The sequence below is a fragment of the Eleutherodactylus coqui genome, chromosome 8, assembly GCF_035609145.1.
Source record: "Eleutherodactylus coqui strain aEleCoq1 chromosome 8, aEleCoq1.hap1, whole genome shotgun sequence".
NCBI classification, from domain to species: Eukaryota; Metazoa; Chordata; class Amphibia; order Anura; family Eleutherodactylidae; genus Eleutherodactylus; species Eleutherodactylus coqui.
In genome coordinates, this window is record NC_089844.1 from 98,443,756 (window position 1) to 98,470,973 (window position 27,218).

A 27,218-nucleotide genomic window follows, 5' to 3' on the forward strand; every position below is an offset into this window, starting at 1 on the left:
CATGGACTAGTCATGGACACGACATAAAAGATATGAGAGTTATAATACTGAAGGGCAGTTTCAAATCACAAAACCGTAGAAGAATTTGGGAATATAAATTTATAACAACTTTTGACACTTTCAATAGAGGGTTAAATTCTTTGCAGTATTCCTTTAAGTCCAAACCAATCACATTCATGTATGTCATACATGCTTTGTCATAAGTATGTGTGTATAAATATGCATGCCTAAAGGAGAGCCCTGAGTTGGTTCGGAAGCTCGCTATAACATCATGTATTTTTGTTAGCCATTAAAAGGTATCATATCTACAAGATTACTTGGTTTCTCTTGCTGGGAACAATCACATTTTACCATATCTCCAAAGACATAATTGTGGGTAATTAGCATTCGAGTCCAATACCCGTGAACATTAGTGGTGGGAGCGATACTGAGCACAGGGCTAGGCAGATTGCTGTAAAATTGGGGCCGGAGGTGATGGTTGCTTGACGTGGAGAGTCCTGGAAAGTTGGGTACCAATCACTCCACAATTTAAGCCTCTCCTTGCCTACGTGACAGTCAGGATAGATCATGGGTAGTTTAGTCTTGAAAAACCCTTTAAAAAACTTCGTGTAGAAAACTACTTATTGACTACTATGGTAGACATGCTCGTGTCATGCTCTGTGAGATATGGAAAGATCACTGTGCAGGGAATGGAGTGGAGTCTAAGCTGTCAATAGTTGTCAAAAGTGTGATTCTGTGTTATATACCTCCAATGTTTTAATAGAGATGTTGCCTTACCTTTAAAAATTACCACCAACATGTTTTCATATGCTTAACATAAAAACAGTATCTATCTATCTATCTATCTATCTATCTATCTATCTATCTATCTATCTATCTATCTATCTATCTAATCATAATACCTTTAGGCCTCCTTCCCACGAGCGTGACGGGCTCCGCAGCGTAATATTCCGCTGTGAAGCCCGTCACGGCGCCCCCCAGAGCCCCTATACTTACCTGCGGGAGATAGCGTGAAATCGCTTCCCCGCCCACCGCCGCGCGTCACCGCCCGTCACCGCCCACCACCGCCGCGTCACCGAGCGTGTCACGTGACGCGGCCGGCCGCGTCACGTGACGCGGCCGGCCGCGTCATTTGGCGTCAGATGACGCGCGGCGGTGGGCGGGAAAGCGTTTTTTCACGCTATCTCCCGCTGGTTACAGCGGGAGATAGCGTGAACGGACGGCTTCCATTGACTGCAATGGAAGCCGTCAGTGCGTACAGCCCGTCCTCACCCGCAGAAAATAGAGCATGCTGCGGGTGAGGACGGGAGAAATCGCGGTGCGTAATTCCGCGGTGGAATTACGCATCGTGAGCATTGTGCTATTAGGTTCAATAGAACCTAATAGCAGCGGGCAACGCAGCGGATTTTCGCCGCGAATTACGCGGCGGAAATCCGTTCGTGGGAAGGAGGCCTAAGTTCTGTTGTCTTTGAAGAAGGGACACTTGACCTGCCATGTCACTATGTCACCAGGGCTGTCTGCATAGCTTTGTAGTCACGGCCCCACTGACTCTATTGCTTCTTGTTTTTTTCATACTCATCCTTCTCTACCTATGGGGGATCTTCTTAGAGCTGGCTCAAAATGCTGCAGCTCTGTCAAGAGGTAGTCCCCACCACTCAATGTCAATGGGTAATGTTAATGGGCAATGTAAATCTGTATTCGGGTGGTTAAAGGTATGTCCCTTCACTAAATTATTACAATTTGAACATCCCAGAAAAGATGCTTTAGAATTGTTATATCATGGGGAAGTATTTACTAAAACAGACATTTCAGGAGAGTTGAGAGGTCCGCTTTAACAATCTAAGCAGATAACGGTCTGCTTGCCAGAAAGCTAGTTGGTTTGATTTTGACAGACTGTGTTTCTGAAGGTAATCATATACATTAACCAAGAGAGCCTGCTGGTGCCATTGTTCGACAGCACTTTAAAGAATTGATAAAGATTTTGTTCAACTTTGTTTTTCCCATATGTTCAATGATGTTTGACCATGGTGTGGTTGCCAATATACTTTAATTACATTTTCTTTTACAGATTACAAGACAGTTTATGTTTAAATTTTAATCTTTAAGCTAGTTGGAATGGTGCCTGGAGAGACAGTATGCATTGTTTGGCAAAAAAACTCTGATATTGTAAACTATATAAATGTATATATTTTTTCTCCAAGCTGTGTTTTACATTCTGCAAATTTTAGATGGGTGAAAACTGATAGCTTGTTGGGGGTGCAACTGTTGGTACCCCCACGATTTCAACAATGGGGAATCCATTCCCCCTATTTCACATTTCATAATTCATTCTTCATGCTTCAGTGTGGTGGGGACTGGAGCCGCTGGCTAAACATGCACAGCAGTGGCTCCATTCCTCTCAATGGTGCAGACAGATACTGAGTGCTTGGCTATTCTCATCGGCCCATTGAAATGAAGCTGCTGGTTGCACATGCACAACAGTGGCTCCATTCATTTGAATGGGGCAAACAGAAATAGCCGAGCACAGTGCTCAACTATTTTCATCATTGCATTGAAATGAATGGAGCAGTGCCACTGCAGGAAGCAGACAACTCCATTCTCACTGCAGTGGACAGGCTTGGTATTGCAGGCCAAGTTTTCATTGAAATGAATGGGTGTAATACAAAGCCTGGCCAGTGCAGAGAGAACGGAGCTGTCTACTTCCTGCTCAGTACATGAGTACACTGACCCAGGGAATAGCTTATTGGCAGGGGTTCCAAGCAGCAGACTGCCACCAACGTAATATTCATGGCCTACCTTAAGGATAGACCAATAATAATTAACAATTGAGCAATGCCTTTAAATTGTTCATACTATAAAAATGTAAAACCAGGATTCCAACTTAACCAGTGATAATTACTGCTATGAACACAAAACTTTGAGATAATGATATTGTAATTAGGTTGCATTACTATAGGGGAGGACTTGATTCTTTAAAATCTAGTATTGTAAATTTATATTTGCTGAGCTTAGCCAGAACGGTGACTTTTTTCAGTAATTATAATTCTAAAGTTGATTTAAAATAATTTGCAACAATTTATAAAATATACTGGTATTTATAACCTGTCAGAATCAGTGGACTGAATGCACTGAGCCACAGACTGGTTTGGCTCTGGACCAAATCCTGAGGTTCCCTGGTCTTCACCCTTTAACATCATTATTTGCAACATAGGCTTCACTGTAGGATCCCCAAACCATTACTTGGGGAGTGCTCCCAGTAGCAGTTGACGCTACTAAAGACCTAGGCTTAGTACCTAGTACCTAAAGGTATGAACAGAAGCTTCATCAGGCAGTCCAAGTCAAAGCAGATGGCACACTTCAACGCAAGGCACAAAGCCAGAGGTCAGGTAATGAAGAACAGATTCAGAAGGGAATTCAAGCCAGAGGTCAGGGTAGGTATTGGACAAAATCACAGTAATTTCAACAAGTCAAGGTCAGGGGCGGAGACAGGGATGAAGTGAGGGAATAACTAAATGTCAAGGAAACCAAGAAGTCAGCGCAACTTCAAATACACTTTATGCAGATCAGAAACACCTTAATACTCAGGCACCTCCCATAGTGGGAGGATGTTTATTATAGCCAGGGACAGGAGCTGTTAGAAAGGGAAAACTATCGTAAGTTGCATGATGGCCCTTTAAAAATGTGACCAAGCACGTGTGCACGTCCTCCGGGCCGCATTCACAACTGCAGCAGATGCCAGAGCCAGGCATCTCCGAAGAGAAGGGGACTATGTGCCGTAGCTGAATATTGTAACATATGTAAGCCTAAGTGTTGACCAGTATCATGTAAGCAAAAATGGGTTAATTTCGCTAAAGTTGCTGTCATTAAACTCTGCTGATTGTTGTTTATGCCATGTGTGTCATTTATTTCTAAATGTGGTATCAATATCTGATGTTAATCTTCTAAATGTGCTACAATTTACTAGTTCTATTATAAAGTACTTTTTGATTTCTAATTGGCAGCTCTCATAGACCTCCATAGTACTTGAAAATGATTTTGTTTGCTTTTTCATGTGTGGATGCATTATTTTAGCGGATGCATTTGTTAAGATTGCAGCATAATAACAAGATGCCAAAGAAGAAAGGACACTAAAAGCAGGGCTGAGAGAGGTAGAAATACATTTAGAAAAGCTGAAAATGACACCTGGAAGCCTGCAATCTTGTATTGCTCTTTGTTACATTTTCACATCTCATCGCTTTCATGACTACCTTTATTCTACTGATTACTAAATTAGTGTTTGATTTAATGAGTCTTCCCTTTCATATGTGCTTTTTTCAGTACACTGCCATTTTTACATATCAGCATCACAAAGCCTTTCGTAAATCACAGCCTCTATTTATGGTGAACATTTCCTTTTATCTATAGCTGTAGAAATGTTTGTATTACCTTTTACAGTTTCTTTCTCTTTTTATGCAGTTTTTTTCTATAGTAAATTGTGCTTTGTTATGCTGTATGTGTAACTCATCTTACCATTATGAGAACATATTACTTTGTGCTTTACGGAGTCTTGCCAGACTTTTCAAACTTTGTTCAAAAGCTTATGCTTCTAGTTAGTGCAAACATAAGACTTCATGCATTATTCTAGTTTCACCAATCATAATGATATGACATGTATGAAAGGGTTTTTCTTTACATTCACATAAAAAAAAGTGAAACATTATGTCCTCAAAAGTCATATAACCTCAGATTACCTCACTAAACAGTTAATGTCGGAATAGGCCAGATAGTAAACAATTATCGGGTACATCAAAGGTAAAAAATTGCTTCTAAGCCCTTCTCATAAAACTGAACTTATGTTGAGTTTAGTGACGTTAAAGAACTAATTTGCTATAAAATATTTTTCTGACATTAAAGGGCAAATCAATATATAACTTAACTATGGAGTGTCTAAGAACAGGGAAAGGTCATCTGGTAGAGCCCCATCTCAACATGATTCTCGAGTGATTCTGCAACTAATGTGAAGTAGCTTCCGAGAAAAGAAAAGGGATCTGGGTAGAGCACCCCAAGGGGAAACTTGTAGTGAAGACAATGATATGGTGTGCTGGTATTACTATATGTAATAAAGAAAATGTATAAAGAACAGGTGCTGTTGATCTAGTATGCTGGTTGACCAATGGTCAAATTAGCGTTAAATAGCATCATAGGTAAAGGTCTAAAACCTAGGACTCTAGTGCAACCTTTGAAGGTGTCAACTTTGAAGCAAAATGGATTCAGCGGTATAAGGTAATCCAAAGATGTTTTATAGTAAAACCAGCAGTTTAGACATTTCGAGGTTTACAGACCTCTTTATCAGATAGCTGGATGAAAATTACAAATAGTACATATAAGGTGCAATAAAAAAGCAAAGTACAGAAAGAATGAAAAAATGAAATGTGCAATCTGCTGGCTTTACACTAAAGCATTTTTAGACTACTGTATACCACATTTTTCTTAAAAGCTGCCACTTGCCACCAGGTCACGCCAGAGTACTGTTTTAAACCTTCACCTAGATCCTTGACTAATGTATCCATTTAGGAACATTATCTATCAAAGTGTACTCTCTTATTATAAAACTATACTAGACAGCTTATCCTTGATTGTGACTTTTCCTAATTTGGTCTAGGACCATACCAATGTCTAAAAGACTCAACAGAAGAATGGGTAGAACTGACATGGAAAAGACTTGGGGATGTGAGTTTACAGCACACTGAGCTGTTAGCAACCAATGGCAGGGAGCTAATTAGATGTCAGGATATATCAAAAGGGGCATAGATACACGTGCGAAAATATGGTTTGACCACTTTACAAATTAGTAGTCAGACAGAATATGGAGTACTGTACACAGTTTTAGATAGTACTATTATAAAAGACAAAATAGCGCTGGAATGGGTTGAAACATGAGCAAACAAAGAAATACTTCAAATTGATAGACTAATGTATGGAGAAAGATTGTTCAAATTGGGGTTCTCTAGTTTGAAAATAAGACACGTTAAAGGTAACTTAATAACTACTGTTTGTCCTGACATATCTACTGTCAATATAGAAAATTGTTTAATGGTGTATTTATACCCAAATTATAACTATAATTTGTGGGTATCTGCTATGTCTAAAGGGAAGAAAGAGTTAGGATTAGAGCTTAGTCACACGGGCGCATCAGCACCCGTACACGGGCACCGATGCGTCCGTGTGACTGAGCCCTTACTGCAGGAAGAAGACGGCCGTACTTCAAGACGGACGACTTCCCGCAGCGCTGAAGAAAGAACACATGACTGGCAATGAAGCCGGTCGCATGTTCTTTCTCCAGGCGCTGCAGAGAGACGTCCGTCCTGAAGTGCAGCCGTCCTCCCCCTGCAGTAACACGGGCGCCGATGCACCCCTGTGACTAAGCCCTTGAAATGGAGTGAGACTATGGAACTCTCTGCCATAGGAAGTTGTTATGGTACATTTATTGAAAAAAATGTAACACCTTGGTGACTAATAATGTACATGTATACCGTCAGGGCTTAACAACACACTACAAGCTCCAAGAAAAATGCAAAAGCAGATATGTCAATATTGAATGGCATTACTGCTATATTTATAAATTTGATTAAGGTGTGAGAGTCCATCTGGCACAACAAGACAACCTCCTCAGATGGGTCCCTAACTCTAAAAGATATACTTATCCTAGGCCATGTATATAATCAGAAGGAAGTAGTCCCCACAGAGTGCCATACATGCAACATAGTAACATAGTATTTTAGCCTGAAAATAGGCTTGTGTCCATCCAATTCAACCTATTTTTTTCTGCAGTGTTGATCCAGAAGAAGGAAGAAAAAAAACAATGAGGTTGAAGCCAATTTTCCTCATTTCAGGGAGAAAAAATTCCTTTCCAACTCCAAGTCTGGCAATCAGAATAACTCCCTGGATCAAGAACCCTTCTGAAATAAACAATGACTATAAAATGTAATATTGTGAGACTTAAGAAAGGCATCCGTCATTAGATTACATGGGCAAAGGAGCTGTGCCTGCACAATCACACTGGGAGCCTAGTGGTGACTGACAGCTGGACTCAAAGATAACTAGGATACAGGCTACTTAACCTCTTAGATGCTGCAATCAATAGCAACTACAACATCTACATTGTTATTTCTAATTTCTCCTCCAGACCAACAGATTCAAGAGTCAGGACTGGAGTCCTCGAAAAACAATTTTAGAATTACGGGCTTTAGGAACAAGATAGAAGAAAGTTAGGGATTTGCCATGAAGGAGGAAAACAGAGCTTGTAAGCAACTGGGTTCAGTTGCTTGAGAACCAGGAAAGGACCAATGTACCTTGGAGCGAACTTGAACAAGGGCATCCTAGACAGTTATTTCTAGATTACAACTAGACATGGTCTCCAGGAGAGTGTTGAGGAGAAGATCAACTTTTGTTATCTACACTCCGCCTCACATGGATAGCAGCTTGAGAAAGAGAAGTCCTGGTCTGTTGCCAGATTCTAAGGAATTCTTGATGGGCGACATTGGTAACTGGTACTTTCAAAGCACAAACCATCGGAATAGGAACGTGAAAATGTTGCACTTAGACAATGAAGAAAGGAAAGACTCCACAGATGCATTGACATGGTTAATAAAGGAGAGTTCTGCCCAAGGTATAAGTGAGACCCAGTCATTCTGATGAAAGGACATAAGATATCGTATGTACATTTCTAGAGTTTGATTTACTCATTTCACTTCTCCATTGGACTGTGGGTTGTAAGCTGAAGAGAACTCTAACTTAATGTTCAGAAGACCACACAAAGCTTTACAGAACCTGGAAGTAAACCCTCAGTCAGACATGATTATGTTCCACCAAGAGTTGGGCCAGATGGGCAGCCGAGGGGAGTCCGTAAAAAGGAATAATTTGTACTACTTAAAAAAAGTATTTACAGCTATTAAGACAATGAAGCAAACGGAAGAACAGGGGAGATCGGTAATAAAGTCCATTGCGATATATTACCATGAAGCCTCAGGAACTGGCAGTGGTAACAATAATCCTACAGGTCTTTGATGAGAAGACTTGTTCCCAGCACAGACCTGGTATGCAGTAACAAACCTTTGAGCAATGAAGGCCACCAATAGTGATGAAAAATCAGTTCCAAGCTTTTTTTACTCCCAGATGTCCTGCCCTATTTAGAGACGTGACCACAGGCTAGAATCTGACTGCGCTTGGCTAGAAGAACAAAGATTTTTCCTGGAATAATGTTTCTTAGTCACAGAGGGGTTACTGCAACAGTTTGGGCAGGATTTATTAAATGCTCAGGTTTGAAGTAGAGATTAATGGAATCGAATGAACAAGTGAAAGCATCTCATAGATATTCTTGCTGGCAAGCCGATAATGAAAAAGGAAATTAAACACTGCAAAAATGAAAGACCATCTGACCTGACGAGGAATCAGAGCTGGGCAGCTTGGAAATATACAAGATTTTCAAGGTCTGTATAGATCATCATAAGGTGACTAGCACCCTCTAGAAGATGTCTCCACTTCTTGAGTGCCACCTATTACACCTTTTAGGGAACATACTAGATCTAAAAGAAAATTTGAGATGATACAAAGGGTTAGCAAAAGGCATTTCCAAAAGTCCTCTTACTAGAGTAATCTCAAGGTGATTGATTTAGCAGCACATTATTTGATGTCGATTTAAGTTTCTTAACCAAGGGGCTGACATTCTCTCCTTCCAAATTTGATGTGTTCACAGCAGTAAAGGACTTGTATATGTTTAGGCGTACATTAGTATTCAAGAAATGGTTTTCAAGAGATCTGGAATGGGTTGATAATTCACAAGAATTTGAGGCCCTTCAAAACTTGGAAGGAGTATTATCTGAATAGAATCCTGTGGATGGAGGTAAAGTACCTGTAACTCCACCTCACCTTTGGTATTAAATATAAAGTAGCAGCAACCGATTCCTTACCAATAGAAGATCTTCAACATCAACATTGATATCATCTACTACTGTCAGTTCAAATATATTCTTAAAAACATGAAGCCTTCATTTAAGCCTCAGCATAATACATGCTACAGAGACAAATTACTACAGTACCCCCCTTGTCAGCTAATTTAAATATGACATCTTTCATTGATTTTAGTTTCTTCAGGCTGAATATCTCAGCTTGAGACAAATCATCATTACAAATTCCAGATGGAATCTTTTCAAAATCCTTTGAAACCATTTTAACAAACAAGTCCAAATTCAGACATGTAGACAAAGGAGGTAGTAGTTAGTGAATCCTAGGAATCAATGAATCTGTAGACGAAGCCAGTTTTTCACTGTGGGTAACTTATCGGTATCCATCTGGAGACCATTATTGAAAATTATTTATCTGAGGAATGGCAGACTGGTTTCTGGAGTAGACTGTATTCCAGTTTTGCATACAGTCAATTCATTCTCAGCCATTGCAAAACAATTCACACTTGCCTACAATGAGTAATCAGGTCCGGCGAGAAAATCAAGATGTTGTCAAGATATACCATGACACAGACATATAACAGGTCCTGGAACACATAGTTCACAAATCCTTGGAAGCATTGTTGCCAACCTTTTTTCCTTTTCCTGGGCAACTTATCTAAATCACAGTCAACATTTATTTACAGACACATAGGAAAATCATAATGAATGATAAAGATTATAAGTGATATATGTTTACCGTTCACAGATTGAAAGGCATGAAAAAGAATTCATGATGGCTATCTTATGTATTAAAAGTCGTCTTCCATGCATCAGCTTCCTGAATGTGAATCAGATTGTAAGCACCTTGCGGATGAAGCTTACTGAATACCTTGGCTTCACGGATTCTATCAAAGAGAGCAGTAAACTGAGGCAATGGATGTCTATTTTTTTATGGTGACTGTGTTCAGACTGCATTAGTGAACAAAGGAATTGAGTGACTCATTTTTCTTCTTAATGAAGAAGAATTTAATACCGGCTGAAGAGGAGGAATTATATATGAACCCCTTCTCCAAAGTATTCTTAATGTAGGCCAACATAGCTTCTGTCTCAGTGAGAGACAGTGGACATACATGACCCCTAGGAGGGGTAGTGCCAGGTAACAGTTCAATGGAACTGTCATATGGTCTGTGAGGTGGCCAAGTCTCTGCCACATTTTTTCAGAACACATTGGCATTGCTAGCATAATGGACTGGTAGACCAGACAACTCTTGCGGTACTGGGATCTACCAAGCTGGTGTCACAGAAGACAATCAATGAGATGGACAGAATGACCACATCGAGTAACTTGTCCTGAACACCAGTTGATCACCAGAAAATGCTTGTAGACCCAAAAAAGGAGAAGTGAGGGAGTTAGGCAGAATGTAGAAGGTGATCTCCTCAGTATGCAGGACTTCAAACTGGAGAGTTAGGAGTGTGGTAACACACTGGACTACATCAGGCAGAGGTTCTCTGTACACAGAACCAATGGAAAGTGGTCTCTTCAGATGAATAGTAGGAATTCAAAACAAGGTTAGCACTGCCTGATTAAGGAAATTCTCCACAGTTCTCCAGATAGGCCTGTTGAGCACAATGGACGTTACTACATAACAGACTGGAAAAGTAAACTTCATAGAGGAGTCTCTCATGCCTATCGAAGCCTCTCCAACCGGACTTAAGCCCTGTAGTTTCCCTGCGGCCAGACTGGCCACCACAGTAGAGACACAAATCACCAGTACATTGTCTCTGATGCTTCTCTTGTGTCAACCTGATTCTCTCAACCTGCATGGACTCTTTGGTAGGAACAGAGATAGAGGTAGGAAAGATGGATACAGGCAGGTCAGTCTTTTTTCGTGAGTAGATTCCTTCTGTCACTCCCGAAACGCGTTGTCAATATGTGTAGTCATGGAGATCAAATCATCCAGAGTGGTTTGAAGATAAAAACCAGCCAGCTCAACTTTTTTTTATGATCAGTAAGACTTTCCCAAAAGGTGGCGGCCAGGACATCATTGTTCCATGACACCTCAGAGGCCAGAGTGTAGAACTGTATGACATACTGAGCCACAGTCATTGAACCTCGATGAAGGCATATTAGTGAAGATGCACCTCCAGGTTCCTTATAAAGTTCTGCAGGTTGACAGTAATGGAATCACCATGGTACCGGAGAAAGTCACCCATGGCAATGCCTCTCCCATCAGTAGCGAAACTATAAAATCCACCCAAGCCCTGTCGCTGGAGAAGTGATATGCCTGTTATTCAAAGTGAATCATACACTGATTCAAAAAACCTCAGCACAACTTTGGGTCTCAGACCAGTGCTGCCTGTGTGCTAACTTGGTCCAGACAGTAAGAATATTCTTTCCTCTAGAAATAGAGAATGCTGCCTAGTTATAGATAATGCAAGGAGAATGGTACCTGGCTGCTGCAGCCTCTAATTGGCCTTAGCAGTCAGGTAAGGGCACACCAACAAATAGACAACCCGGGTGGCAGTGCTAGGGTTGCCATCCAGCCGGTAAGTCACTGGCCCCGCAGGTAATTAAATCTTGAGGCCGGTGATGGCACCTATTTTTTTACCGGTTATTTTAATAATTGTCATTTGCTAGCTGGCTTGTAGTAACCCAACAGCATCAAGCATTTAACTCACTTTGTCTGTAGTTCCTGTCCAATGCCTGCTGCTGTAATCATTCTATGTGCAGACACTGCATGGAGAGGTCAGGGTCACAGACTGATTACTGCAGCAGTGGCCACCGGACGGGAGCTACAGACAGAGGGACTTAAATGCTTAATGGTGTTGGGTTGCTGCACAGCTGGAGTCACACTAAGGGGCACTATGTTGGTCACAATTACTGCAGGGGCTATTAGTAGGGCCACTATTACTTTTTCTTGTTGGAGCGCCATTTCAGGCAGTAGAAAGTCTTGGGGCGCCTTTGCAGTCAGATAATATCTGTTCCACAACAAAGACTGGGAGGACCATAGGGCTGCAATGCTGGGTTACTGGGGGTGAGGACGGGTAACTGCCTTTTGCTTTTGTCATTTTAACGCATTTGAAGCTATACTTGAAAACTTGTCCGGCAACCGGACAACCCCTTTAACTACTTTACGCAGTTTAGTCATTTACAAAAGAAATAATATTTTATTGTGTATGATGATGTATGTTGGTGCAATAGTGATAATAGTAGTTCAATTTTAAATATCACATTGACTTTTTCTCAACCTTCATTTCCACATTAAAATATAATAATACATATCCATATACATCTCCTTACCCTGATATACCTCTTATGCTGGGCGTCATAAAATGGCTTTTTATTCCTAAACTACACTGAAAATACTTCTCTTAGATGGGTTGGAAATATGAGGTCCAATCTGTACTAAACAGCAGCATTTAAATGAGATGGCATATTATCACCACCTAGTGGTGAAAGTCAAGAATGTCCAGTCACTCAGTGTGTCAATTTAACTACAAAGCAGCTTATACTGCTTTATTTTGAAATTAATTTCTGTAAAGTAAAAAAGAATCTTCAGTGAAAGCCGGCCGTGTGTAGCGTGGACAAAATTGCAGCATGCTGCGATTTCTCCAGGCGAGTGGAAAATCGCAACCAAATTTTCGCTCATGGGCAGGAAATTTTTCGCGTTTTCTCATAGCATGCTATGGGCTGGATTTGCTGCAGAATTCAGTGGTGGAATCCCGCTCTAAATTTCGCAATGCCAATCCAGCCATGTGCAGTAGGCCTAAAGTATATAACATTAATATGATACTGTAGTATTGTGTAGTGAGACAAAATTTTTTTTTTTCGAAATATAGTTTAATTGTCAAAGATAACAACTGCCATTTCAACGGCCTATACATGCTGGGTGTTTTATAGGGCATTTGCAAAAGATAAAACATATACTAAATAGTATTGCTCCTCTTGATCAGCCAAACAATACAATTGTCCTAATTTTCGCAAAAACAAATGGGGTTAGTCCAAACGAGATTTCTGCGAAGCTCGCTGCAAAATTAAATTTCCTATAATGCCTCCTGCAGAGGTTAGCATGCCGCCAATCAGCAGCCAGGGTGCCTTGCTGATGTCACTAAATGTATCCTCTATTATGCATATACCGTGTTTTCACGAAAATAAGACATCCCCTGAAAATAAGACCTAGTAGAAATTTAGCTGAAGTGCTAAATATAAGGCCTTTCCCGAAAGTAAGACCTATCTCTATCCCTGCTGTGTGAGTCTGCTGTGATGAGCTACCCTGGTCACCGGAAGCTGCAGTACCGTCCCTGCTGTACACGTGGTCCAGGAACTGCTGTGGGTGATCGTTACAGTCTCCAGACAGTGTGTGGGAGCCAGGTACTTTACAGCCCTTTTTTTGTGTCCCTTTGTGTGAGTCAGGCAACCAGTGTGTCACTTTGATTCTTTAGGGGGTGATTGCTACACTCTCCAGACAGTGTGTACATGGAAATAATGGTAGTAACAAGAAATTCTTGATAGGATTCACAGTTTGTCTGGTTATGCTGGTTTGTGATAAGAACTACTGTACAGTATATAATAAATGTTCATTTTTTTGGTCCAACAATAAATGTGACTACTTCTTCAGGGAAAAATAAGACAGCCCCTGAAAATAAGACCTAGCACATCTTTGGGAACAGTAATTAATATAAGACACTGTCTTATTTTAGGGGAAACAGGGTAGGTATCAGATTCATTGGAAGCCTGTATCACATGACCTAGTAATATAATACATGGTCAAAATGTAACAAGTAGTCATTTTACAGTTGAGCACTAGGCAGAGAAGCTGCATCACATTTATATGCCTGTATAACACGCGGTCTGTTATTAGGGACAGATATTCTACAGAGGATATATATTACTGCTGTATGTGAATTCTTGTATACCAGCAGAGAAATTAAACAGAGTACTATCAAAAGGAGCAGAAAAAGTTCTTCTTCACACTTCTATGCCTATATGAAACGTGTTCGGTACATTGGGGGAGGGTATATTTCTGCTGCTGTCAACGTATACGAGTATAGCAAAGCAGACAGGCAAAATACACTTCGGCATGGGGAATATTGTAATTTTCTGTTTGTGGCCTTAGTATAAAACAAAAATAAAACCAAATAGGGAAATAGCAAATACACACATCGCATGTCAGTGGCCTCAGACGTCGTTTAAAGTCACTAGTCCGGCTACTACAAATTATTTGCAGGCCTTATGCAGCTAGCAGTGATTTTCTGCAGACTACAAAGTTAGCTGATAATTTGCATACACTACACTAAAAAGTAAACCAAAGAAAAAAACTAAATAAAAAAACACAGAAGGGAAACATGAAGAAAGAACGGGGTAGGGAATGTGTCGGTGTTGGTGGTGGAGGTGTTAAAGGACAGGCCAAGTTGGCACTTCACGCGACTCCCACTTAAGCAACAGCTCCACATTCTGCATGATGCAAGGCAAGCCACTGCCATTCCTTAGAATTGGTTCTGCCCATGCATTACAGATCGTAGAGTGGATGACGCAGCATGCCTCAAGTACCACCACCCGCACAATCTGGCAGCTCTTCGCTTCGGCAATCATACGCTACGTACCTTGCTTGCCCATGTGATGTACCTGGTAATGCTGTGCTTTCTAAGCAATTACCCAGGTTTATATCCAGTGCTGGAAAAGGCCAGGCAAGTGTGGTCACACCTAGCTGCCTCTCATCTGGCATGGTACAATGACAGTTTGGGCTAGCACCCAACCCTCCCATCTGTGATATGCCTACATGGTGGAATTCCACATTGCATATGCTGCAGAGGCTAAGCCAGCAGCAGAGAGAAATCACTGTTTTAGCTTGCTTTGAGGTAGCAACCAAAATGGTCAGCCGTGATGATGCACTGATCAATATGACCATCTCTGTTGTCTGCCTGCTGGAACAGACCCTACAGGGCCTCAGGGACAATAATGTGTTGTTGCCACAGTAGGAGGGAGAGATACCAATCTCCCAACTGTCTGGCCGGTTCACCACTACTAAATGCTGCAGGGAGCGGGGCTTTGGACAAGAAATAGGGGGCCACCTGTCCAACACATTTCTCTACCCATGGTTCAGAGGAGGGGGATAACATACAACCAAAGTCAGAAGAGAAGGCTATGCAACATTCCTTCCATCCATTATTAACTCCAGCTATTCTATGTGGATGGTATAACCAGATGGAGAACATTCTTAGACCTGACCACAAGGAATGTTGGCCATCACCCTTAGGCACTTTGAGGCATATGAGTGCTTTTATGCTGCAGTGCTTGCAGAAGGATTGTTGCATAGCCCACATCAACAATCATTGATAGGTGGCCACCCTCCTTAATCCCAGCTACAAAGCCAAAATGACAAATCTCATTCTTGCAGTGGAGAAGAACTTCAAAATGCAGCACTATAAGGACAGACTGTTAAGCAGCTTGAGCACAAAATTTCTCTATGCATCCACAGTGGATTGCAGCTCTGCAGCTCATGGCTGACAATCAGGATGCCACTGCTGCACCACCACCACCACCACTGCTGGCAGGGGAAATAAAACAGAGGTGTAACATAGTTTTTTCAGCCCACCACAACCTACAACAAAAGCACAGGGTAGGACTGACAGTCACAGGCAGCACTTATCCATGATGGTCCAAGAGTATGTCAGCTCCTGCGTTGATGTACTCCAACATGGCATTGGCCTTTGACTTCTCGGTGCCTAAGCTGGATGAGTGGCCAGAACTTGCACAACATGCGCTAGAAGTGCTCTAGAAGTACTTTTCTGCCCTGTTGCCAGAGAGCTATCAGAAAGGGTGTTTCAGCACAGATGGGGTAACTTGATAACTGACAGATGCATCGGCCTGTCCACAGACAAAGTGGATCCCATGACATTTATAAAAATGGACAAGATATAGATTTCACATGACTTCTGCATCCCTATGGCAGATTCCACTGATTAATTAGTACTCTGGTAATTGTTACTCACATATGACTGAGTTGAGATTTATATCAAAGACCACACTGTGTGTGATGTTCTGTTCACCTGGTAGAATTTGTCCTCTGCAAACTTTATGACATTGCTTTTAAAACAAGCAGCACACCTTTTGTCTTGCATTGCAATTTTTTTGGTAGCTGTACAGCTGTTCCTTGGAGTAGGTCTGTGCTTAAGTGTTGTCTTCACCTGTCAGAATGTATACTTGTAAAATGTATTACATTGCTTTTAAAACAAGCAGCACACCTTCTGTCCTCCTTGGTGCAATTTGTGTTCTAGAAAACCCTATGTGGGCCTTCTGTTTTTAGTGACACCCATGTGCTGCGATTAACCCCTACACCACTGTACATTGTATTTACCAATTTTTGAGAGGAACACAGTGTTTTCCAGATGTGTGGCTGTAGTTCCATGCAATTTGGCAGGGCTTTGGTTGCATTGGGGACCTTCAGGAGGTCAATTTAGTGAACCCGATTTTTACTCCCATCGACTTTAATGTGAGTCGGAATTGACCTTCCTGATTCGTGATGAATTTTGTGAAATTGGACCTATACAAACACAAACCAATTATTCCACTAATTGCTCATCAGTAATAATAAAGAAGTACTGTACACTGGAACTTGTTGACTTGGTTTCAACTGCAAGTATAGGTCTACATCTGGAGACTCATTTCTGTACCGCTACATTCATCATTATCACTGCAAATATTATTTTTGTTTGATATGAAGAAATATGGAGTACAGGAATTCAGAGTGATACCTGTGTTTTTAAAGGGGTTGTACTCAACGGTATTGAGAACAGGGGTCCAGTGTCCCCCGTCCTTCTCCCTTTGGGATTTTCTGCAACCCCCCGCAGTGAGGAAGAGACTGAATGCAGGGCTGGTTGCATAAGCATACTAGCGCTCCATTCACTGTCAGTGTAACTGTAGAGATAGCCGAGTGGCACCCGCTCAGGTATTTCCATGAACCCCGCTGAAATAAATGGGGCAGCACTCCATTCACAGTGATGTCACACGGGAGTCCTGTTCTTGAGATCAAGTAGCGTCCCAGCATTGAGACTCTTTCCGTTCAGCAAGTTATCTCCCATCTCGTGGTTAGGGGATAACTTGCAATTGTACTACAACCCCTTTAAGACACTGTAGTTATGTATTATCTGAGTAGAAATCAAGGCTGCAGCCATCTATCAAACCTGTCACTTTGGGAATTACATAGCTATCACTAGATTATTATGTAGGACGTGTGCAATATGAAATTAAACATGATCCATGTGATTAAATAATCAGTTCTGGTGTTAATTATTATGAGTTGGAGCATTAAAAACCTGAAGACTTGGCTTTTAGGCCTCATGTCCATGGGGAAAATCAGGCCCGCTGCGGATTCTTCATGCAGAATCCCGCAGCGGATCCCTCCTTTCCCACAGACATGAGGCTAAAAAGTAAGCATTACCTACCTGTCCAGACGCTGTGGATCTGCCCTCCGTCGCGGCCAGATCTTCTTTCTTCGGCCCGGCGAATGTGCTTGGCACGCCGGCAGCGTGCCGCGCGCATGCGCCGTGCACTCTATTTTTTTTTTAACTCCTGCTCTCCCGCTCCGGAGAGCAGGAATTCAGCTGCGGGTGTGCCGCGGATCCGGACGGCTTCCATAGACTTCAATAGAAGCCGTTCCCGCGGGAGACCCGCACTAAAATGGAGCATGCTGCAGGTGTTTTCCCGCACACACAATCCGCCACTCAAGGGAAAATGAGATCCACAGGTATTTAATTACTTGTAGGTGCCCAATGCAACCCTGTGGGGCGCGGATCATGCATGTGGGTAACCCACTCAGATCTGTCCCCGTGGACATGAGGCCTTAGTTAATTTTGATCCTCTTAGCATACATGCTGAACTTAAAAAGTTATTTGGGCCGAAAAAATAATCAATTACAATTGTATATACACCTTGTGGTTAGAATATTGGATTTATTTCAGCATTCATTGTGGAATTAGTAGTTGTCCAGGATGGGCCTGAAAGAACCAACCCTGCCATTCACAGCTCCCCAGTCACTGAACCTCCTGTATTCTCCAGGCTTCAGGAGATATTGCCTTCCTTTGTAATTGGGCTCTTCATAAAAGACCCAGCTTCCTTGAATGACATTGCAAGAATGGATATTGCTGGATTGAAACCGTTCATGAACATTGGAGCAGTCATTTGATATTTCCATCATTTGACCCTTAAAGTCTTCTTTCTCATAGATCTTTATCTGCTGGGATCCTTGATGCTTTAAAAAAAAAGCAAAAGCATTATGACCATCAATGTATAATTCCAACACAACAATAATCTCCTCTTCCACTCCTGACCCCATGGGTAGACAATGTATAACTGAGTATACAAACATGAGATATACAATATACTAGCTGATATACCCGGCTTCGCCCGAGTTAATTTGGTACTGGTGTTTATCTGGTGTTCACACGGAAAATCTTATGAAGTCGTGGTTACTTTAGAGATACTGAGGAAAAACATATGTTCACCATTTTGCATAGTTCTCTGCGTTACCCAGGAAACACCACGTGGAGGTAACCATGCAACGTTTCCTTCATATAAAATGACATCAGGAAGTGAGAGAATTAGATTACGTACATAAAATTTGCGCTTAGAATTGAATAATTGAGTTGGGACCCATTAGCTTTTCCTATTTATGACACAATCAATGCTTGTGCCAAATTTCATGTTTCTATGACATTGGGAAGTGAGAGATTTAGATTATGTATGTAAAATTTGGACGCTAATTCTTTTGCGCATAGAATTGAATAATGAAGTTGGGACCCATTAGCTTTCCCTATTTATGACATAATCAATGCTCGTGCCAAATTTCCTGTTTCTATGACACCGGAAAGTGAAAAAATTACATTCCGCACGTAAAATTTCGACGCCAATTCTTTTGCACTAGAATTGAATAATGGAGTTGGGACCCATTCGCTTTTCCTATTTATGACATAATCAATGCTCGTGCCAAATTTCCCGTTTCTATGACACCGGAAAGTGGGAAAATTACATTCCGCACGTAAAATTTGGACGCTAAATCTTTTGCGCATGGAATTGAATAATCGAGTTGGGACCCATTAACTTTTCCTATTTATGACATAATCAATGCTCGTGCCAAATTTCACGTTTCTATGACATTGGGAAGTGAGTGATTTAGATTATGTACATTAAATTTCGACGCCAATTCTTTTGCGCTAGAATTGAATAATCGAATTGGGACCCAATTTCTTTTCCTATTTTGGAGATAATCTATGCTTGCACCAAATTTCATGTTTCTACGACATTGAGAAGTTGGAGAACTTTTAGCGAGTCAGTGAGTCAGTCAGTCAGTCAGTCAGTGAGTCAGTGAGTCAGTGAGGGCTTTCAGCTTTATATATATATATATAGATATATTTATTCTAAGCTCATCCTTGTTTTTAGTTTTCTGGATCGACATTCATGACTCTTACTGAAGTCTATATATGTGAACAAGCAATATTCTATGACTATTAATTTAGATGAGATGCAGAGACCAACAAATTTGGTATATATACTGTTACAGATGTTCTACAGGATGATATAAATAAATCATTGACCTCATACAGCACAGACAGGAGCGCAGCAATAGGGTATGCAGAGGTAGCAATCATACCTGGTCCTTGGTATCTGAGGGGCCCATAGGAGACAAACACATTTTAAATGGCACATGGTAGGAGGTGGTGGGGTGCTTACAGATTTCACAATAGGGCCAAGAAGTATGAAGCTATGCCTCTGAGTATCAGGGTTGCTTATCACTTTTGAAAATGTCCGATGCAGGAAATGTCATGCATATAGTGTGTCCGTACATTACTTGTACTAAGAGGCCTTGCACAAATATTTCCATTGCTGTTGACTGTATCCCTGAAGCTGGCCATACACTTTAGATACAGTAGCTGTTGGCTGAACATTTGTGTCAGCTCTTTTTCCATATCCCCCTCTATATACATGCACACTCGATAGATCCTGCAAATGCTCTCTTTGGGAAAAGTGGAATAAACTTCTTCCAGACACCTCTGGTGGCTTATCTTCCCTGAGAACGAAGGATTGGGTATGTTGAAATCTCTTCTTTGCTATGGCATTTGCCATTGGGAGAGAGTCAGGATACATATTAGATGATTGGCTGGTCCTACAAGAATCGGAGGTTTTGGCCAACATTCATCTAATGCGTATTGCCACCTTAAAAACCAGCTACTAAAGACAATAGTTTAAAAGGATTCTGTTATCAGGTTCATGCTGCTTGGGCAGCATGAAGCCAGGACAAATATGACTATTGCCCCTGTATATGCTTTATTCTGAAATGCTGCGTGTTTCAGAAGAAACATTTTGAAGTTTGAGTCAGGAATGGAGCTCCAAGTCATGGGGCCACGCCGTGCTGGCCTCTTCTCAGATGTAGCCTGACGGCTGACAGCTCACTCCCTTTTTGTATATAGGACTAGAGCTGTCAGTCTAGATGCTGTAGGTGGGGGGAGGCTGACATAGCCTGGCGCTATGACTTGGGACTCCATTCCAGAGTCAAACTTTAAAGTGTTTTTTCTGAAACGTGCAGCATTTCACAATGAAGCATACATGGGGCAATAGGCATATCTGTCCTGGGGTCATGCTGACTGTAGTTCAGACAGAATCCCTTTATCAGGGTTCATATTAGTAAATATGAGCACTTCAAATACTCAATGATGTTAGCCTCATGCATGTTTTATGTAGTACTACTTCAATATCTAGTGTTAAAGGACCTGAATAGGATTAGGAAAACATGACTGCTTTCTTCCAAATCTGTTACATGGAAAATAATTTGCACTGCACTTACAGCAATATATTGTTTGTAACCCAAAGGTCTTTAGACATTTTAACACTTATTCCCATCTGCGTCAGAGATTTCATTTGGATCTTCCATAGCAGAATTCTGTTAAATGCAAGATAAAATAGTACTGCATGCAGAGCTATTTCATCCTGGGAAATATCGGAGGGCATAATGGAACCCAAACGGGGACTCCATTATAGTCAATTAGGCCTGTCTTGCGCATTTCTGATCCGGCATGTGCAAGATCTGGCAATTCTAGTTTTACAGTTGTTGAGATTCTAGGACAGGGCCAAACAACATAAGTAATTATCATCAGTATGAACAAGCCTTTACAGTTTTCTTATAGTTTATGTTTAGAGGCCTAAAAAATCACTTACTGGCAAAATGATGCGACAAGACCTGACACAGTTGTTGATACCCATCCACCTCTGATAATCTGGGTATTCCCCCTTCTTCAAATAATACTGATATCCCATGTAGTTGGGACATTCATAGATCATCCAGCAGCCATTCTCTACCCGGATTGAGTTGCACTGATCTACATGTGCATGTAAATCAGAGGAATCTGAACTGCATTCATAGGAACGACCCTGGAAGTTCCTGTCCTCAAAGAAAACAATCTACAGCAAAAGAAAAATATAAATATATTAGCTTGATGCAAAACTGATTGATCGAGAAGACTCATAGATTAAAGGGGTTGTCCCACATATAGCTGTTTTCAGACAGCTCCGTACATTACACAGTAGCTCGTTTGGCCCTGCAGACTGAGCACCAGTCACTTCAATAGAATTCAGCCTGCTGTACCAACCTGGACCACTGTGCAATGTACAGAGCTGTCTGAAAGCAGCTAGAAATAGGATAACACCTGTAAGGAAATGTTAGAAATGCAAACCAAAATGAATTGAAAAGCATTATACATTAATTCTTTGACTGGTTTGGTGGCATATTAAAAAGAAGAAAAGTCAGAGGTATGCAGATATTATAGACTAAGAGAGTTAACCCTTTGCAATCCAATTTTGGATTCAGGGTTTCCTAGGGGGCTTTTATTTTTCTGCCATCACACAATGGCGCCATCTGCTGGCTAGAGCCAGTACTGCAGTATGTACCCCGACAACAAAGCGGCTGGCAATATATAGTAAGAATACCCTGCTGGACATCTTCCGACATCAGAGCTGCACAGGTTTCAATCAGAATGCAGGAAGACGTCAGACAGTGGATTGGAAAGGGTAAAAGGGCACAATTGTAGTAGTAAAATATAATTTAATCTTTCTAAGGAAGTAGCATAATGTTTATAACATTAGATGCCGAAAAGGCCCTTTAATAGATTAGATTAAACTAGAATTATGTAAATGCTGTCCTCCATTAATCTGACTTTATGGGAAGCATCTTTTTAGCTGTTCAAAGATTATACACTTGCCCACCTGTAAAGTACTAGATAATGGCCTACTATTCAAAGGATTCCTAATAAACAATGCCACATGCCAGCACTGCCCCCCTGAGCTTTGTGGTTTCCATTGATTCACTAGCAGAATTGCTCAAGACCATCTGAGTAAATGCAAAGACTTGATATTCGTAAATGTAACCACAAATTGACATTACTTGACAATGACATAATAATATCTCTGAAATCACCTGAGACATCCATAGCTTGACTGTTTCTCTCCATTGATCTAATAAGTAAAGCCTCTTACTACAAAATAAATTAAACTCAATTGCAAATTCTCATAGTGGCTATGCCAAATCAAATGGTCAACTCACTACTGGCAAAAATCCTTTTTAATTTACCTGAGGATCAATCTTTGCTATACAGCCCAGGATTTATATAAAACAATCTTTAAATCACTACTTACTGAATTGAAAGCAGAATGTAGCCAAATTTAACATAACTGTGTAACTTCCTGTGGAAAGTTATCTAAAGTTAATAAAATGTTATTGTTCACTTATAGAGATAAGTGAATCTACTCGGTTTGGGTGTTTTTGAACTCGAGCACCACTTTTTCCGAGTAACTGACTACTCGGACGAAAAGATTCGGGGGGCGCCGGGGGTAAGCGGGGGGTTGCAGAGGGGAGTGGGGGGGGGGGGGAGAGAGAGAGCTCCCCCCTGTTCCCCACTGCTACCCCCCGCTCCACCATGCCGCCCCCGAATCTTTTCGTCCGAGTAGTGAGTTACTTGGAAAAAGCGATACTCGAGTTCAAAAACACCCGAACCGAGTAGGTTCGCTCATCTCTATTCACTTATCTTAACAAAGCAAAAACTATTATAAAGCTATTGAAGTGGCAAATAAACTGTGGCACAGAAAGTTACCTTAATGCATTAACCCATTAGGGACCAAGCGCCGTAGATTTACAGCGCTCGGTCCTGAAGAGAGAAGACGAAAGTGGTACTTCTGCTATTTGGTCCGGTGATCATGTGACCACTGGTTGCCCCCTGCCACAGGAGAGCTGTACAGTTCTAGTAGACCAAGGTCAGCTCTGTTAGTGACCACTGTCACACTAGGGGGATGGTTTGCCTTGTAACTTGGGGCATCTACAGTAGAAAAGTGTGAAATAAAAACTTAAAAAAAGACAATGTATATGATCCCTAGAGGTCTTATATGACATCATGAAGGACATAAATGTAAACAAAAATAGCTACCAAAAAAGTTTTAAAAAAATTAAGAATTAAAATATAAATATATTTATAAAAAAGAAAATAACCCACTGCCAACCAAAACCATTACCATATGCGGCCTGTAATCCGCGACTATACAAATTATATATAAAAACGTTCGAAACAAAATGAGGAACCAATTCTTGTACTTTACTTTAGCATAAATAGACAAATTTTAAAAATAAACAACTATAAATTAAAGAAATGATTTTTAAGCATTTTATCCCTAATAAAACCAAAAAACGAAGAAAGAAAAAGTCATTAGAAAAAAGCATATAAGAAAATAGCCGTATATGTCACGGAAAAAAAATGCATCAAAAATAATTTTGGTAGTTACAGAAAAAAATGGCAATAAAACCATCATGTGGGTAAAATCCCTAAAAAGTCCTTTAGGACCAAAACACCCTGGCCCTTAAAGTGTTAAGAGTCAAATTAAACTTGGCTAGATTAGTATGTAGATTACTAAAGGTGAAATATCCTGGATGGCTAGAGTTGTCATATTAAAAGTAACAATTCTATCTAAAATACTATATTTTCTTGGAGCAATATCTTTTAGCAAATCAACATTTTGTCAGAAATTAACATATTAAATCTTTTATTTAAGCCAAAACAAAACTGAGAGTGATTTTTATTTTTTTTTAAACTGGACACAGAGCAGTAGGAGTCCCCGGTTTATTTTACCTAAAAGATTATTATTAGAGATGAGCGAGCGTACTCGGAAAAGCACTACTCGCTCGAGTAATTTGCTTTATCCTAGTATCGCTGTGCTCGGGTCTGAAGATTCGGGTGCCGGCACGGAGCGGGGAGCTGCAGGGGAGAGCGGGGAGGAACGGAGGTAAGATCTTTCTCTCCCTCTCTCCCGCCCGCTCTCCCCTGCTCCCCGCTGCGACTCACCTGTCAGCCGCAGCGGCACCTGAATCTTTAGACCCGAGCACAGCGATACTTGGATAAAGCAAATTACTCGAGCGAGTAGTGCTTTTCCGAGTACGCTCGCTCATCTCTAATTATTATACTACAGCTCTGACTGATCAATTTAAATACAAAAGATGGTCTTCATTGGAGCTTCCCAATTACCAAAACACAACCTTATAACAGATATTGTATTTTGTCTAAGTAAACACAGAAGTGGTTCCTCTACAATCTTAGCATCTCTTCATAAATGGACAGACATATTGCGCTGCATAGAAATATCACAAGTGCTCCCTTTACATGCTATATCTAATGAAGTACTGGAAATACTTATCCCAATTTTAGATTGAAAGATATGGAGAAATAATGGGATTTCTATCATTTTGAACATGATAGCTTGTATCAGATCAAAACTTTGCACAATAAACATAGGATCCTTAAAGGGCCACCCTGGCAAAACCACATTTTCCATCCCTGCCCCCCCTCACTCGATTGCCTGTCATACTCTGGAGATCTCCTCTGTATATTGCAGTCACTTCTATGCAGTTCAGTCTCCTGTCTGATACTTATCAGACATCATCTTAAGAGTGAGATTTTTGCTTTCATTTTCATATCAAACCCGTGATCCATCAGCACAGCATTAGCTAGCGGCTATACTATTTTTGCCTGCTGGGGGGACAATTTTATTATCATTACCTTCTATATTCTTCTAAATAAGCTACAGACCATAAGTTTACAATCAGTAGGATGAGCTGTGATCTCCTCTATTCTAACTATGTGACCGGAGCCTCTTATCTTCAGCAATAATTGTGACAGGAGTGTCTGCATCCCTTTAAGCAGTTTCTGTGGTAGAGTCCATCACACAGATATTATGCTGACTGAGAAACTGACTAGAAACTAAACACATTAACCCTTTTTAAATCTGAGCTGGTCAGAATTAAGAAAACATGAAAATCTGAGGAAAAAGAGGTTGGGAGTTTCAGATAGAAAGGAATAACTAACCAAGGTAACACTTACAGTATATATACTGGGAGGATAGCTACATCATGAATTTTAAGATAAATCACCAAAGTGGCCCTTTAAAAACGATAGAGCTTGTGTGGCCAAAGATTACAGTGTAGCTCTTTCACATTGCAAGATATTAAAACTCAATGCATTTGTGTTGCAGCTCACAAGTTGCTGTTATCTGCATATTGAAAATGATCAAAAAACAATGATTTTCTTGCAATCTAGAACTCAAGTTTACAACAAATTGCAAGTCACAATGCAACCGCATTGACTTATGTTATGTGGCAATGTCACAGGGTTACACAACCCTTGAAGCCCTAGCCTTAGATGGTTTTCACACCAAGAAGCAATTAATTAATTCTTCATCGAAATTGTTCTGTATTTGTCATCAACCTATTGTGATATCAAGATGTGTTATCCGCAGTTCATACAAGGCATAGTGAATGCGCCTGTATCAAGCTGCTTTCACATCTGCGCTGGAACCTCCTTTCGGACGAAGAAAAAGTCCTGCATATAAGACTTTTTTATCCGGTAAAATGCCGGCCTGCTGAGTAGAAACCAAACTGACCCTAATATAGTTTGGTGCTGTTTGTTTCCACCATAAGATGGATCCATTCCATCAGGGGATTCCTGTTCCATAAAGTAGCCTTCATTTCTTAAGGAGCCAAACCAGGCTACGGTTCAAGTGCATGGGACCTTTACTGTATCTCTGTATACCTCAATTTTATGTGAATACCTTAAGGAGAGACTTGCACTGTACATATGGCACCCATTGGAGTCTTTATGGCAGCATATGGCCTCCTTACCCTGCCCTACATGCTGTGTGCACATGGCTTTGCTGTGTGTGTAAGCCCCACTCAGCAAGTGATTTTCTTACACAATAGTCCTTTGAGGGCAAGCCTCTCTGACACCACATACAACAGCATGCTTTCAAGTCCATATGGGCAGTTTCCTCCACACATGGATACATTTTTAAAACCCCATTCATTTTATGTTGAATTGCTATTCTTTTCTAGGGATTTTCACTATGAAACTGAAAATCTGCAAAAAATTGGCCATGTTTGAATATAGCCTTACAGGCCAGGAGCAGAGCTCTTTTGGAGTTCATCACATGACCAAGACAGATTTTCATGTGCTCAAAAGTAAAGGCCCATTTACACGGAGCGATGATCACTCAAAAATCGCTAAAAAGCGATCGTTTGAGCGATAATCGTTGAGTCTAAACGCGCGGCCATCGTGCACTTTACGTGCACTGCTAGCTGATTATTAAATTCAGGCCAACCTAAAAATCGTTCTTCAGCTTTATCAGGAGTTCTCCATGGCTAGTGCTCATAGCATTTTTTCCCGTCGGAGAAAACAAAGGAACTGAAAGCAGATAAAAGCCCTCCAGCTATTAATTGCATTCAGCTAAAGGCTTCATTTGCACACTAAATTTCTATTAAGTAGCCAAGTAGCTACTTAATAGTTTATGCAAAATGATCGCTCAAAACTATCACTCAAACTGTTGTTTGAGCGATCTTTGAGCGATCATCGCTCCGTGTAAATGGGCCTTTAGCTATGAAGTTTTCTTTAATGAATAATAGCAAGATGAAATCTGAAAATCTTGTGGGATTGAGAAAAAAGTAAATTAGAAAATTGACTTTTCATTTTACAAAAAATAACATTTATATCCTTTATCCAGAATACTGCTTTTGTAAGAATTGCATCTTTACACAAAATGTATCAAAATGTGACAACTATATATTCTACCTTCCCTGCATCAACACTTTCATAGCTGAAACAGAAGTACTACACATACTGCTTTACATTTACTGCTTGTAATATTTAGAAACAGTCACATATTATAATGAAATTATATGAGCAATACATAATATGAAAGTTTACCTTCCCCAT

General features: G+C 40.7%; 1 protein-coding gene across 2 annotated transcripts; it reads right to left on the bottom strand.

Annotated features, from left to right (window-relative positions):
* Positions 1-17,899: 17,899 nt before the first annotated feature.
* LOC136577531 (gamma-crystallin D-like) lies at positions 17,900-27,218 on the bottom strand. Of its 2 annotated transcripts, none has more exons than XM_066577436.1 (3): positions 27,210-27,218; positions 21,136-21,378; positions 17,900-18,175 (listed from the first exon to the last, which is right to left on the bottom strand). In XM_066577436.1, exons 1-3 carry the CDS (start codon positions 27,216-27,218, stop codon positions 17,900-17,902), a joined length of 528 nt encoding a protein of 175 aa, XP_066433533.1. The 2 variants fall into 2 exon arrangements, with proteins under 2 accessions (XP_066433533.1, XP_066433532.1); XM_066577435.1 differs by lacking the exon at positions 27,210-27,218 and adding an exon at positions 27,092-27,121.